General features: G+C 36.3%; 1 protein-coding gene across 4 annotated transcripts in view; it reads right to left on the minus strand.

Moving 5' to 3' along the window:
• Positions 1 to 16010, minus strand: part of nckap1 (NCK-associated protein 1) — a 40758-nt gene that overhangs the window by 17916 nt on the left and 6832 nt on the right. The window contains exons 2-4 of one of the 4 annotated variants that reach the window (XM_032552448.1): positions 11811 to 11828; positions 5145 to 5255; positions 481 to 567 (exon numbers count right to left, since the gene is read on the minus strand). In XM_032552448.1, the coding sequence (XP_032408339.1) occupies positions 481 to 567; positions 5145 to 5255; positions 11811 to 11828 (216 nt within the window). Of the gene's footprint in view, positions 1 to 480; positions 574 to 5144; positions 5256 to 11810; positions 11829 to 16010 lie in introns of all 4 variants that reach the window. The other 3 variants (XM_032552447.1, XM_032552450.1, XM_032552449.1) reach the window with 3 other exon arrangements.

Raw genomic sequence — 16010 nt, forward strand, 5'->3', positions numbered from 1 at the left:
ATCCAATGAAGGACACTAAACAAGATTCAATAAAAGAATAAGTTATTTGGCGAAGAAATTTTGACATGATATTAGCTTACAAACGTGACTTATTTGCAGATTCACCTATTTGCAGATTTTCCCACAGAACATAACTCCATATTAATTGCTGAATATGTGTTTAGTCACGTTTATTTTCATAGATCATATCTAAAACGTCAGTAGGAAATACCTAAGTGCAATGCTATTGGCTGGGGTCTGCAAAGCAATGAAATAAAGAGTAGCATTCATTTTCCTTTGAGATGATTGGATGTTACCCCTAAGAGTAAATATAACAAAGACTTAAATATTAACCTCTGTGGTAGTGACAAGATGGTTTCCAATGTGTGTATTCATACATATTCAGGTATATTTGAAGCTTGAACCATTAAAATGGTTAGAAGTGTTTTCAGACGAGTCTTAGTCTCAAGTATCCGTGGATGGTTGCTTGTTTTTTCCTACCTTGAACTCCATGACATCCACAAAGGTAAAATAGTAGAGAGCCAAGTTCTTGAGGATCTCAGACTTCTCCTTCTGCAGCTGAGCCAGCTGTTGCTGTGAAAAACACCAGAATGAACGTGAATTTGCAATATTGTCTAGACTTTTATGTCTACTTTGCTTGCTGGGAAAATCATCTTTCTGCACGAACAACAGTTTTTTGTAAGCATTATATTACGTTCAAGGCTCAGCATACATCATTTGAGATTCTCACAGAACAATAACTGCAAGTAAAAAAAAAAAATACCATAACCTTCACGGCATTTAAACAAGAGTTTTAGGCAACAATGTTAAATATAATCCTACAATAATTTTTTGTGAGTGAGGGGCAATTAAGAAGCTCTAGTGCCAGTAAACACATTTTGGCCATAATTTAGGTCATTCACTGATTTGGTCTATAAATCTCTTTCATGCTCTTACCTCATTGTTATAGTGATAGCCGTCTGGTAGACAACTTCTAGTACTACTAGCACCACAAATAGCTAGCAAAAATCACTTATTCTTTTGAAACAATGCTTAACTTTCAAATTTATTGACACAACTTACTTTTAAATACCATTTTAAACATGTTTATGTATGCGTGTATGCTTATGGATGTGTGCTGTTGTGCCTCCAGTCACAAAGGACTGAGCTACAGGGAACAAAGAAATTGCCGCAAGAACTACTAATCCCACAATGCACAGTTTTGGCAGGGAGGAGGAGTTTCCCTGCATAAATATGTGCCCAATACATTTATTACAAGTAACTGATTGTGGCTGAAAGAGTAAACCTTAACCCTGACTTAATTGTGATTCTGAAGAAGTCAACTTTTGAATTTCAGATTCCTAATCAGAGACGTTGTCCCTACTTACCAGGCTGGCATTTACAATTATTTGGCCATTATTGTCCTGGTGATCAGGTGATGTCCTGATTTGGTAATTATGATCTAAATGACTAGTTTTCTTAATAACTGTCTTCAGTATTTATTAATAGTTATTCTTACCCAGGCCAAACCTATTGTTGCACAAAGGTACTTCACTTATTGACAGGCTGCATGGATCTTAGAATATGTTTGTATACCTTTTCCCTGCTGGAAACTGAAGAAAAACTTAGATTTTATGTCAATTTAATAGAAAATAAATATCTTACGATTGGACTGATCAGATTATGTTTTTTGTGCTTTAACTAGATTGGAAGACATTGTTGATAATACTTAAACACCAACTATGGAGTTTTAAAAAGGCAAACACAATAAAATACAATTCAAATAAACAACATCAATTTTAGGCCTTTCAGTTAAAACCTAATTAAGTAATGAGCCAGTGGATCTGGCAAGTAAAACCTGGCATCTCGTCAGGCTTGTTATACACTTGGGGAAAACCTGAGATGTGTTTGTTTTGTAGAGTTCCTTGAGGTAACGTTTGTTGTCAGTTGCTGCAATATAAATAAAATGAATTAAGTCTGAAGCTTGTTCAGCTTTGAACTAAAAGAAGAATCCCAAGGCATGAGCCTGTATGTAATTATAGAGATGTTTAAAAGGATGTGTGGATCAAAGTTGTTGTTTTTTTTTTTAAACAGGGTTCCTACACATTTACAGTCAAAATTATAAACTTTTCCAGATTTTATATTCACATTAAACTACAAAATATGTAAAATTCACTTTGGGTTTATGGCAGACAATTCTAGGGTAGGCATCCTTTAAATATGGAACCTGGAATACCAGAAAAATTACATTTTCATCAGTTTGGAAATAATTTCGGTTGCAAAATTTGTAAAATTGTGAAGGTGTAGAAACGTTAAGATTACAATTCACTTTTCCTAAGGCAACGTGGTTTAAAAGTTATATACTTTGTAAATTATATTTGTGTCACACAATAACATAATGAAACTACAGACCATCATTCAGTGAGAATCTCATGTTATCCATTTGCAGTTTTTCATGTTGGAAAGATTTTGCCAAAAGCAAAAAAATAATAATCTGACCACAAGGTGATTATTGACTGTCAAGAGAGGAATGAGCAAGACGTTGTGAAGCTTCAATTAAAAAAATGTCAATGTTGTAAATTAAAACCTGCTCCTACACCATCTGAGATCAGAAATGAAGCTTAAAGAGAATGCACTAGCTGTAGAGGAGAAAAGCCCATGAAATAAAAAGATAGAGGTTGTGTGACACAGCACTGCTGCAACATGGAACTGAACCTAAAATACATGAGCAAAAATAAAACTATTATTGGTGTTTACTTTTTAAATCCAACCAATTTATCTTATTCATGCCCCTTAAACTTCTTCACATTGTATAACCACAAATCTTTGCCAGACAGACCAACCTAAAGCAGTGCACACCTGGGAAGTGGAAGGAAAACGATGTGGCTTTCCAGAATCTCCTGAAAATAAAAATTTGGGAAAGTTGTGACATTTGTATTCAAATTGTCCAACTTTGTTGCTATATTTAGTGTCTTTTCTGACAATAAAAAAAAAAAAAAAAAAAAAAACTGGTATCGGCAGGCCAGGGTTTATAAAGTTTTGAAGTCAACCAAAAACCTGGAATCAGTGCATCCCTAGTGGCAAGTCTTGAAAATTGCTACTCTCAGATGTTTTCCATCCAATCTGACTAAAAAATGTCCAAATATTTTAGTCTTCAGAAAGTGTAAAGCTACTAGAGACCTTTGCAAAAGGAGATGCAGCCGATATTGTAAAGAAAGATGGTTATGTAGTAAGAGACAAACACAATATTCACTATATTACAGATTAACAATTTCCAATTCAGAAACCATTTTTAATTCAGAAATCAATTTTTCTATTTAACCCTAATCCTGACTGACAAGAAGAAACTTCAGTGTAAACATTTATTTAAAATGATTCTACAAGGTTCCATACTGTATCACATTCCATTAGTTCATATTTAACCCAAGTAGGTTTGTGCATAAAATTCTGTAACTTAAATCACCAGTATAGGTTAGCTTAGCTGCCTGGCTTTTTTTTTAAATAACAAAAAAACATTATTATTATTGTAAATATAATTTTACAAAAAAATTGAGCAGACTAAAATCAATTTTTGAGCATTCTGAATCGATTAAAAATTCCCAGGACAAGAAATTGACCTTTTCCTGCACCTCTACACCATTAGTATTTTTTAAATGTTGGAAATAATGTATTGTTTTCCTTCCACTTCACGACTATAAACTACTTTGCTTTGGTCAACTCATAAAAAACTCAACTGCAGTTTGGAGTCGGAGACTGAAAAAATTTGGGAATGTTCGACACTTTTCTAAATTACAGTGAGGTACGCATTTTAAAAAAATTAAAAAGTGCTCTTTAGAATTCCTTATTGCAGGCAGCTGGTCACCCAAACAGGAACCAGCTGGTCACCTAGTTACCAACCAGAAAAGGACAAGCAGCTGTCATACCAGGTAGTTCCCAGCCACACAGTCACTCACACAGTGGATGAAGGAAAGAAAGTAAAAAAAAAAAAAAAAAAAAGATCGCTGCCAACAACAACAGCAGAGCAAAGCAAAAAACCCCACCTCAACTCTTCAAAAACACAGCTACAGATAATTTACATTACAAAACTTAGGTACATCAATTAAAAAAAATTCAAAAGTTACAGAAACTTGGTTCCAAAAAAACTTACCAAAAAGCACAAGTCCGGAATAAGCCAAGATTAGCATGCAGAACACAAACAAACACAGAAACAAAGAAAAAAAAACAACAACGTAAGAGACAATCGTTGCACAGTTATACTGAATAAAGCAGTTAGCATCACACACACAAACACAGAGTTTTTACAGATAAACAACGCTGTCTGGTAAATGATGCTCACATTAACAGCAGGGGGCCAGAAGGCACAAATTAACACGTGAAGCTGACAGAGTTATTAGGATGAGTTAAAATCAGAGCTTAATTCACTCAATACATGAACACACACACGTACAATGTGGGAGAACTGCATTTATTCACACATATTAAACTCCCTAGGGGTTGGAAACAGTGAAATGCATCGGTCATTTCATAATTTTCTGGGCAGACAACAAACATTGCTTCCAATGGTAATCAGTGAGGCAACAGATTGACTGAACTGTTATTATTCTTTGAGCGTGTGAATAGATTTGTCTTTGAGAGCAATTACTCAATCTGCAGAATACAAATGCAGGAGATCCAAAAACAAGTTTCAATTTCAGGGTAACGTTTATCTAAATAAACCAACACCGAGGCCATTCAATAAATTAACAGAATATAAACAAAAAGAATAAAACACATCTGATGCCATCATACCATCATGACTTTGTTGGATGCGTTTGCTTTTGAATGCAATGCTTGAAATCTCCTTTGTCCAAAAGGTTTCTTTATATAGTAACGTTTGAGTCATTGCTGAGACTTTTCAAACCAGAGGTGAATAAATAATGGTTTGTAGTAGGGATGCACCAATTGTAGTTTTCTGGCAGATGACCGACCTTTAAAAGGCAACAAAAAATCACTACGTTGGCAACAGTGGGGTGGGCGCCAATCACCAATCTCCCAAATTTAAGAAAATCTGGACCGATTTATGACCCGGTTGATCTGTTGGTTAAGGTTGTAGTTACGCACTGGAATACACAAGCTACACAAATAAAGCCGAAAAACACTATGCATTCACATCCTCCAACACTTACGTTGTTATTGCGCGTTTCCACAGCAGGAAACTTCCTAACGATAAATTTAACAGCCGACTCCAGGTTCTTGTCGACAAGAAAGGAGGGCTTGGCCTTCGGGTCGCCACATGCCTGCAAAGAAGAAGAAGAAAAAACAGAGGTTGTGAGAAGAAACAAAAATATATCTACATACATGCAATATTTCCCACTGAAACAAAATGGCCTGTGTGCGCTTTGTTTCAGCTTTTCCGACATGCCTTTCCTTGTAGATAGGACATGTTAGACCCAGTTATTCAACAGAAATGGTTTAGTGCTTGCAGTCAAATCCTGGTTTATCCCACGCCAGAGTTTAAAGAAGAAGGTGGTGAAGGATATGCTGGCATTTACTAGATTTAATCTTTTTTTTTTTTAACTAGACACTTCTGTGACCAGTGCATTTCCCATTTAGATTCACATGTCAGTAAAGATTCACAGCTTAATGTTTAAAAACTGGCTTTCATTTCTGGATAAACCAGGTTTAGCCTGAGCAAGTGTCTGAAGTCAGCAGTGGTTCTCAGCAATACGGCAGTTCATATTTAAGTAGTACTTTAATAATTGGGAATAAATTTGTTTAAGAAAAAGCAGAAAAACAAATCCAAAAGAATTAGCCATAAAAATGGTGAGAACCACTGAGGGAGCTCCAGAGGAGAGCGTTTCTGATTCAAAGTGTGTCTGAGTGATTAATGCAACTATGTGACGGGTGGTGATTTACAGACAGAGTTGACATGAAATAGGTGAGAAGCAATGTACAGAGAAGAAAAAGTAAGTAAAAAGAAAGAAGTGGGATTTTTTTAGTGCTACATGTCATCTATATTTAGATCAGCAGAATTTTTTGCAGAGCGGAAGCGTATCATTCATTCCTGTAGCAGTATTTGTTCGACCCAGGGGGAAGCAACAGCGTACATGCATTATAGGTATCGTAGTATTGAATGATGAAAATATGGCACATGCATACACCCGAGACAGAGGCCGCCATCTTTATGTTTCTTATTGGATTAAGCCTGAAAATATTTATTTAGAAAAAAATTAAGCCAGTACACAAATTACAATAGAAAACTAAAACTACAACTGTGCTGACAGCTAAAAATACCCACAGCTCAGACACAAGACCACAATATGAGCCTGGACTTCAGTTCGTATTGCATCAGGTCACAGTTACAACAAAAGTCATTATTAAAAACAAAAAATAATCTAACCACAGATCACACAAGTTTCCACTAGCTCCCTCAGCAATTAGCAAAACAGGTTTGCACAAACAAACTGAAAAGTGCCTGCTGAAAATAAAGCTTCTAATAATATTAGAATAAATACAGATCTAGAACAGATCTGGACGCAGGTAGGGGGACACTCATGAAAAATCAGTGTAAAAAAAAAATAATGACAACAGCCTTTGACTTTAAACCAACTAAAAAATGCATAGGATTTTACATTTGGATGTTGTCATTGATCCATTTTAAAGCTAAAATGCCAGCAAGATTAGCTAAGAAAAGTGTACCGTTATCTACAACACCTGAAACCAAGTTTACATCACCTTTAAATGAAATTTAAAATTGTTAATAAAAATGTTTTAAATGCTGTTCATGTATCTCGCGTAGCTAATTTATTAACAGACTGATGCATCCAAAGTGCACAAACTAGCGTTAAAGGAGATCCTTCCTGCACTGCTCCCAACAAACTCAAAGTGTGTTTAGATTCTGGATGTAATAATAAGTATCCATCTTAAATAACATTTCTACTGTTATTTGCAGAGTTTTTGGTTTTTATATACTGTGAATAGCCTACTGTCTTAACACAGAAATACACTAACACATTTTCTTTCAAATAATTAAACATTGACCAGTTGAGAGTAAAATTTAGCAGTTTTAGCCACTGTTAAATGAGCTAATGCTGTGAAAGCTTCAACAATTAATCTAAAATTTGAGTTTTATTGTGTGTCAACTGTGCTTGGCCTACTTCCTTTTAACAAGTTATCCACATCTCTGACATATTGGTACAAGAATAAGCATATAGATATTGACTGGAGACAATTCCAAAAGCAGGAGGCAGGTTAAAGCGAAGGGCATTCTGGGTAAATACAACCAAAACAAACGCGCAAGTCTAGCACTAACCAATCACTAAAATCTGACGCTACTAAATTTTTGTTTACATTGTGTGAAGAAGGAAGTTGTGCTGAACATCTTCTTCATAGTTTTTCTTATCATTTCCTTCAGTGGTTCTTGGTACAGCGCCACCACAGGTGAACGGGTGAACAGATTTTTCAATGGGTTTTGTTTGTTTGACACAGTGCAGTGTTAAAGCGAACCGTGCCAACTGAAAATGGAGCAAACGTTGCAATTCTGGTCCACAATCGAACCAAATATACCGAACTATGAGGTGTAAAAACAACCTAAATGTTGGCGAGTTTCTTATATAGAGGGGGAGGGCAGATTTCTCCTCAATCACCAAAAACTGTTTCCCTTGTTCTAAATACTTTTAACTGCATGTTTATGAAACAATAGAAAACTAGGCTTAAAGGGAGGGAACAAGCCAAGGCTGAGGGATAAGTAGTTCATGCTACTGTTTCAAAATAGAGCCAGAGCAGGAAGATGGCCACATATTTTCTGAGCAGCTTCTAAGGTTTTACTTTGGTTGTTACATTTACCTATCCTGTGACTGTATGCAATGTGTTGATGTATCAGAAATGCACTGAAATAAAAACAGCCCTCTTTCCAAACTTTGCTCAGTCACTTTTAAACTCAATGATAATCTTCAGTAGTGTCTGGGCCAAATGAATGACCCACAGTGAATATTTTGACTTCCCTTGCAGCAACCACATGTGCAGCACTACCTGGAAGTAATTTATTTTAATGACGTGCTGTGATGATACTATCTGTTGTGTGAAACGCTGTTAACGAAATAATATTTTGACAGTTACATTTTTGTAATACAGCCAAAACCTCAAAAGTAGCTGATGGACTGATAGCATGTAGCCACGTGAGACTTCCGACTGCTTCCATTCACTGTTAAACACCAACAGCAGATTACTCACTGACATAAAGGGAGTGCTGACACTTATGTAGAGTAGCAATGTTTATCAAATTTGGAGCAGAAACTATAAACAAAATTTTGTCAAAATGTAAGTTTTGTGAACATGGAGACCAAGTGTGTAAATTTTTTAAATCTCAACGTATGGTGCAAAGCCTAAATGGAATAGCTTTTCTTGGTTTGCTAACAATAGTACATGTGCAATCAAACTATATCACATAACAGTTCCTCAATTGATTGACATAACTATGTAACAAATTTTGTTTCAGGTGTATAGGAGTCATTTAGCATATAAATGGTGTGGCTGCAGCCATTAGTGCTGGTGAAAGCTGGTGTGATAAGTTAGTTATCTGGGTTTGAGTTAGGAGTGGAGAAATGGATGCAAAGAGGGGTGCAGTGAATGAAGGGAGATGGGATGAGAGGAAGATAAAAAAAAAGCATTATTGGATAGGAAAATAAAATAGGGGGGCAGTTTCCTGGATACTAGAATGGATCTGATTCTGGCCTCTACCGTCATTTTAACACTCCAGGTACCAATTAACAGCCGAGGCTCTCAAGGGGTCCATACACCGACAGACACATGCCAGGGAACCCCAGAACGAACAGCAGAAAAGCCAGGAAAGACTTCATACATCTGAAAAGTAATTAAGTCTGCTAATTACTAGATGTGGTTTATGAGGCTGCCGCAAACCGCCTCCTCCCTGAGGTGAATTCATTTTCGTCTGTCATTTCTCACAGGACGGGACCTCTCATTTTCACTAAGTCAGATTAACCGCTGGGAAAGAAAAGAATAACAGCTCTGAAGAATGGACGGTCTCTGCTCATTAGAAACTCAACCACTTGAGAGGCATTACTCTACTTGTTCCTAGCCAAACTTCTTTGAAATCACATTATGTAAAAGTCAAGGGGTTTTGCTTATGTTTTTATCTGCTTACTGTTTTGTACTCCTGTGTGAAAAAGTCTTGTCTTTACAACCAACTATGTTTTTTTTTTATCTTTAGAGTCGAGCTGTCTCGATGTCAAAAATAATAATCTCTCCACATCAATTTTGATCAATTTTCAGGACTTCATCTTTTATATTTCCAAACTAACATGGTCAATAAAGAGTCTGATTAATCCAAACTGAGCCATCCATGCTTTCATAGGCTGAAACTGTGTTTATTTGAAAATTCAAACAAAAAATATTTAAAACTGACATTTTTCTTTTCGGAGACCTAATGTTGTTTATTTCAATCTTAATTCTATCATATTTGACATTTTTAATTCTTTGGCCTCATTGTTTGACTTTTTATTCATCTACGTTTTTCATATCTACTTATAATTTTAGTGTCAAGTGTTTATTTTCCATTTTGTGATATATCAAAAAATATATATTTTTGTTTGAAAAATAAGAATTAAGAATAATTGACTCAATAAAAAAATGTGTTACTGTAACTGGGAAGAAATGTTGGCATCGGTCCGCTTCCAGAGAGGGCGGTCTTTGGTTGTTTTTTTTTCCCAACTTTGATTTCACAAAGTACCAAATTATTTTGAAAGTAAAGGAACTTAAAGATTTTTGTGTACCAAGGTTGAATATGATACTGACTTTTACAGTTTAGAGAAAGCAATGAATTTCTGTTTTGCTGTTGTCCCTCCAAAATAACATTTTTATATGGTGCCAATTTTCCTTGCGTTTACATGTTGATTTCTCGTCCCAGTGAGAAAGCAAACGGCTAAAAGGTGGGTGTAAATCCGTCTACACTATAAAGGTATAGGCTGGTTACCAATATCAAGGTTCGATGTAGTTTAAAAACAAAATAAATAATTTCAAAAGAATGCCATTGCCCGCTTTCCTCACCTAATAAAATATGTATGGAACTTGAATATTATAACAAATAATCAATATGCAGTGCTATTCTAGTAGCAGAAGAAATTAATTGTTGCTTTATCCAACAAATTAAAGCAATTCAACGATATTTAAATACAATAAAAAATGTCCTATTTGTTATCAATGTTTTTATTCTCCAAATTGCACTGACTGAACAAATTAAAGTAGTGTTGTTTTTACATTTTTGACCAAGATTCTGAAGCCTTTGGTGTATTATATGTGCTGTACTGGTGCAAAGCTATGAAATAAATTTCTAATTCAGTAGATTTATGTCTGTTTTTTTTTTTTTTTTAAGAAAAGAAATGTTTCTGCCAATTCAGCACTGTTTTTCTGTAAGCTTGATATCGCTCAATACTAAACCTCAGACATCCGTATCAGAAGTGAAGAAAGTGAATCGGTGTATCCCTACTCTAAACCACAGTGAACATGAAGATTTCAAAATATATTTTTAGCAAAACATCCAGTCCTTCATCTGGACGTTTGCTGCAAACACAAGCAATTAGTTTTTTTTGCCATATACCAACGGATCAGTGTTATGGCATGTTTGCTTGAATACAGTTTGGGTGTAAAATATACAGTATGACAATATCAAAATAAGTTATGATTAATACATTCTAGTAAGGGTGCACCAAATTATCGGTGCTGATTTCCTTAATTTTGGGAGATCGGTGATTGGCCAATACTTACATGTGAAGCCAATCTTACCTACCTCAACAAAAGTCTAAAACTCAACCACTGTCCTCAAAAAATTGGCCGATTTTGGCTGATACCAATTTTTTCAGACAAAAAAATTGGTATCAGCCAAAATCGGAATCGGCAGGTCAGAAATTTTAAAGATCGTAATTGGAGATTGGCCAAAAAACTGCTATTGGCACACCGCTACATTCTACATTTTAGTAGCTTGGTGTTAGATTTAACTCTATTAAGGGTGGCACAATCAGTGCCCCACAAACAAGTGCAATATTGAACTGAATATTGCAACTGAAAAACATATTCATTGTAATATATTTCTTTAGCACACCAGTCACACAAAAAGTCAGATTTTTATCACTGAACTGGACACAATAACTGCTTTTATTCATATTTTCAAATCTATTGGTATCTACTGATGCTCTGAATAAATAGGGAGTAAATAGTAAAACTAAAAATCCCAAAAATACGGACAGTTTTGAGGAATTGAAACATCATCAATTTAATAATATTTTATTAATCCTAAAGGAAAATTAAATGTTGTAACTCATTAATTCTTCAAAGAGTTATTGAAGACGGTGATGGCTGTTGGCAGGAAAGATGCAATTTATTGTGGCAACAATAAATCAAAATTCTTATCTTGACAAGAAATTATCACAATAAATTAAATACAATGCGATCAATTTCTTACATTTAGGAATATATATTTCTATCTCACATAATCAAACTGAAATATTTAGATAATCACATATGACCTAACTGTCGGACACAACTTGAACTGAAATAGCTTACACTGTTGAATAGGGCTGAAATAAAATATGTAAAAAAATGAGGAACAGAAAAGAATCGGCATCAGTGGACAATACACTTGACAGTGAATGGAGCTCAGGCCTTACTCTCAACAGACTCAAACATGAAGAGGAGTGAGGTACGAAGGAGGGAACCAACAGATCTGTACGGGTAGCCAGGAGGACGTGGAGGGAAGGGAGGAAGAGGAAGCAGTAGAGGAAGGGTGAAAAGGGAGGAGGACGGGGTTTTATCAGTGGAAGGTGATAAATTGTGCAAACCTTCCAAACTTGTCCTTGCTGCATAGGAGAGGGGGGAAGCATTGGAACGGAGAGAAGAAGAGAAAAAAAAATCAAAACAAAAAAGTCCACCTGAGCAAACTGCTTCATAACTATAGCAAGTCCACATACACACACACTTTTACAAACATAAAAAACACACACAGAAGTTAAAAAAAACACTGCTCTTTATACATCTGAGAGCTTAAACAAGGATATCCCTTCCGGCAATTATTTTCAACACAACGCATAAAAAAAAGAAAAGGAAAAAAAAAAAACATGCTGTGCCAACATTTATCACATTAACACTTGCAGTGAAGCACACCGTCTTAAAAGTAGCACAGTGTGTAATCCCCACCTACACACACAGACGGTGAAAATATCACATCCATGTTGAGGGTGTGGAAAGCCCTGAAATAATACGGCTGGTACTCCAGTCAGCAGCAGCAGCGTCTCACGCCGGTAGGGAAAAACAACGTTGGGCACCTGTAGTGTGTCTGCATCACGGCTGTCGCTTAGTAACTGATAAGGAAGTATTCTTGAATTTGGAGTGTCACGGTTTCATTATTGCAGATTTTAATCCCTTCTCCTTTAAAGACATATATAGGAATATCTGAAGAATGTCATTTTATAAATTAGGTTTGGTCTTTTCAGTTCCGTCTCTAGACAGCATTGCAGGGTAAATGCCATTCGCCCAAAAGGTGTAGAAATTTAGGTATTCTATATATAATGAGAATAGCTAATGGCTTATGAGATAAAGTACAATTCTGGAGAAACTCCATTTTAGCAATGCTAAAATAATACCTAAAAATCTCTAAATTTTATTCTTTTCTCTCATTGGGTAAGTCGGCCACTCCTGGTTAGTTCTTATATTATAGTTGATAAATGATTTAAACAAGAATGAAAACTACAACTGTTGAGGACGATACCATATTGTAGCATGGGTTTTGTCATTGACACATGGTGGGTTAGCATGGTAAAAACCAGCCACTTGTTCTACGCTTTGCTTTGTACAGAGGGTCTATTGAGAAATAATTGCTTGCTGGAGGAATGAACTCTTAAGTTTTAACCGATTGGATCGGATTTTACCTAGTCACTAACGCTTGGCTGTTAGCCAAAGTACATCAGCTATACTAAGAAGCTTACCAGAAATTGCATGCGCTGTAAACAACTATCCCCCACTGCAAAAATTGCAGAGGAATAAAATGTCTTAAACTGTCCTCTTGGTCCGACTTTAATCTCTCAATATTTATAAGAGTGGCCATCATGGACTGAATGGCTTCTTTCACTAATTCCGCTGCTATTGCTAAAACTACAACCCTACAATTCTAAAACAGCGCAGAAAATCAATGTTGTCATTCATAACACCTCCTTGTGTTCGCTGATTGGCCAGGCTGAAATTCCACCAGAGAAATCTCAGGCATAGCACTAAAGAGAGATGAGAACCAAGCAGACTTGCGTGGCAGGCTATGGCCAAACTAATGGCAGGTATCAACATCAATGAAGTTTGCGCTTTAGTGTTAGCTTAGCTGCTATTCTGATATAGCACTTAACATTAGCAGGGCTAATATTTACGATTAATGCGTTGACATAAGCACAACTAATTTTTGAGTTAGTGGTGCAGACCACAGTCTAAATCCATGGCAATCATAATGACAAAAAAAAAAGAATTAGAAATACTCTCCATTTTAGGTCTCCATAAATAAAAAATAGGCAGCATGAATCTGTAACTGTTCTGTGTAGAATTATTAGGTTCAGATCAGATTTGACCAGATTTTAGTACGGTAGGTTATGAACATGAAGGGATCAATACACAGTTCCTTCAAGTCTGAACCAGAAGTGATATGCACCATGATAGTAGGCAAGCGCATGTGCAATGCATACCGGACCCATGGCTTTGAGATCAACAAAAAGAAAATATGTGGACAGTCTTGACCAATGTGCTAGAGAAAGATGCATAAACAAAATTGTTGCTGTCAGGATCGACGTGTATATGACGGAAAATGGAAAAATATCAGACGATATTGACAAGCTACCGCCGATCTACTAGGATATAATTAACCACCTAATGAGAAGGAAGAGTGCATACAACATGAAGGAACTTCGCAGCCTGAAATCTATTGACTCATAGATGTTTCAACAGATTTGTAAAAGACATACAAACTCTTCCTGTGAATAACAAGGTTCTGATGATTGGCAGAGTAAGGACATACAGTAACATACACGTAGGCTACTTGTCCGTCTTAGCTAGATCGGCAGTGAGTATTACAGTAAAGATCACTGATATTTATCTTAGTTATTACACAGAGGTGGGTAGATTAATCAAAAATTGTGATCAAGTTATAGTTGTAATGTACTTAAATTGTTTACAAGTTAGGAACAAGGCGAGAGTTAGTTCTAAGTTTGTGGTCTATTTCTTGTTGTCATTGCAACTCCATAGCAAATGCCTGCAAAGATGGCTATCAGCTACAAAGTTCATGGAAGTGTGATGTCACATGAGAACTACAGTATGTATTCTGGAATTTTTGCTCAATGTTTGTATAGCATAGCAAACAAATCATGAACGCTAAGTAGCGTTCATGATTTGTTTGTATCTCGTCTCAGTGTCAGTCTTTTCTTTTTTGTTTTAACTGGAAATGGTCCCACCCAACAGATTTAACAGTGGGGACAACTTCGTTATCATTTTTCTAAAACAGCTGTCTGTTGAGAAGTCTTTATTAGCTGATGTTGATACAGTGGAACTTGTACTGTTTTTATTGTTTTATGACATCAACAGTGTTGCCAATGTTTGTTATTTACTGTAAAATGATCTACTTGTTCTTCCCATCTTCCCTGCCTGGTCGTTATTGTAAATAAGAATTTGTTCTTAAATAAAGATTAAATAAAAAAAATAAATACTCAAGAGCTACTTCCTTTCTTATTACAAAATAGAAGTCTTAAGCTTATGTGAGGCATTTATGGTTTTGCTGTGAAGCAAATGCCAAACTAAGAAGATTGCTCGCTCACCCATCCAAGTCACTGGAATCAGGTGTTCCAATCACTTCCATGGCCACAGGTGTATAAAATGAAGCACTTAGACATGCAGACTGTTTTTAAAAACATTTGTGAAAGAATGGACCGTTCTCAGGAGTTCCTAAATATTCCACAGTCAGCAGTCAGCTGTATTATAAGAAAATGGAAGTGTTTTTATAACGACAGCAACTTAAACTGATGGAACGTCTTCAGTGGATGCTGAAGCGCATAGTGCGAAGAGGTCGGCAACTTTATGCAGAGTCAATCACTACTTCATGTGGCCTTCTGATTCGCTCAAGAACAGTGAGTAGAGCTTCATGGAAAAGGTTTCCATGGTGACCAGCTGCATCCATGCCATACATCATCAAATGCAATGCAAAGTGTCGGATGCAGTGGTGTGAAGAACGCACACTAGAGCAGTGGAGGCGCGTTCTCTGGAATGACAAATCAAGTTTCTCCGTCCAGCAATTCGATGAGTCTGTGTTTGGCGGTTGCCAGGAGAAAGGTACTTGTCTGACTGCATTGTGACAAGTGTAAAGTTTGGTAAAGGGTGGAATATGGTGAGGGGTTGTTTTTCAGAAGCTGGGCTTGGCCCCTTAGTTCCAGTGAAAGGAACTCTGAATGTTTCAACTGGCATTAATCTGATACATCCAAATATGCACTCTTGGTAGTTTAAAGCCCTGAAGCCCAAAGAGAGGATTCTGGTACAACAGACTCAGAGGAGTAAGGCATTCTCCTTCTTATCCAAGACTATCAGCATCTTTTACAAAACAATTTTGTCCCCAGAGCAGTGAAATGGTTTGACAGTAGAGGAGTAATCACTGTCAGCACAAGTTTGGGACAAAAACGTTGAAACAGAACATTCAAATGAAATGTCCAGGAATTGTATGCTTGCACAATAAGTTCATGGGTGGTGTTGATGCTCCTGATGCATTGATGGCAGATTATCATATGTGGCTGAGGCCAATAAGTACTATCAAACGGTTCGTTTTCCATTTCGTAAGGAAGTCAGGGTTTCCTCCAGCGTATTGTAAGCCTGGCGGGCCACCAGGCTTTACTTGTGCCCTCCCCAGCCTGAGCATTCCTTATTTATTTAAGTCTTTTTAAAATGTTTGCATTTTTGTAGACTTTCTAGTTGGTGTTCAGGTATTAATCTTCCAATCTTTCAATAATACATAATTATCACGTGAT

The sequence above is a fragment of the Xiphophorus hellerii genome, chromosome 22 (assembly GCF_003331165.1).
Source record: "Xiphophorus hellerii strain 12219 chromosome 22, Xiphophorus_hellerii-4.1, whole genome shotgun sequence".
Lineage (NCBI taxonomy): Eukaryota > Metazoa > Chordata > Actinopteri > Cyprinodontiformes > Poeciliidae > Xiphophorus > Xiphophorus hellerii.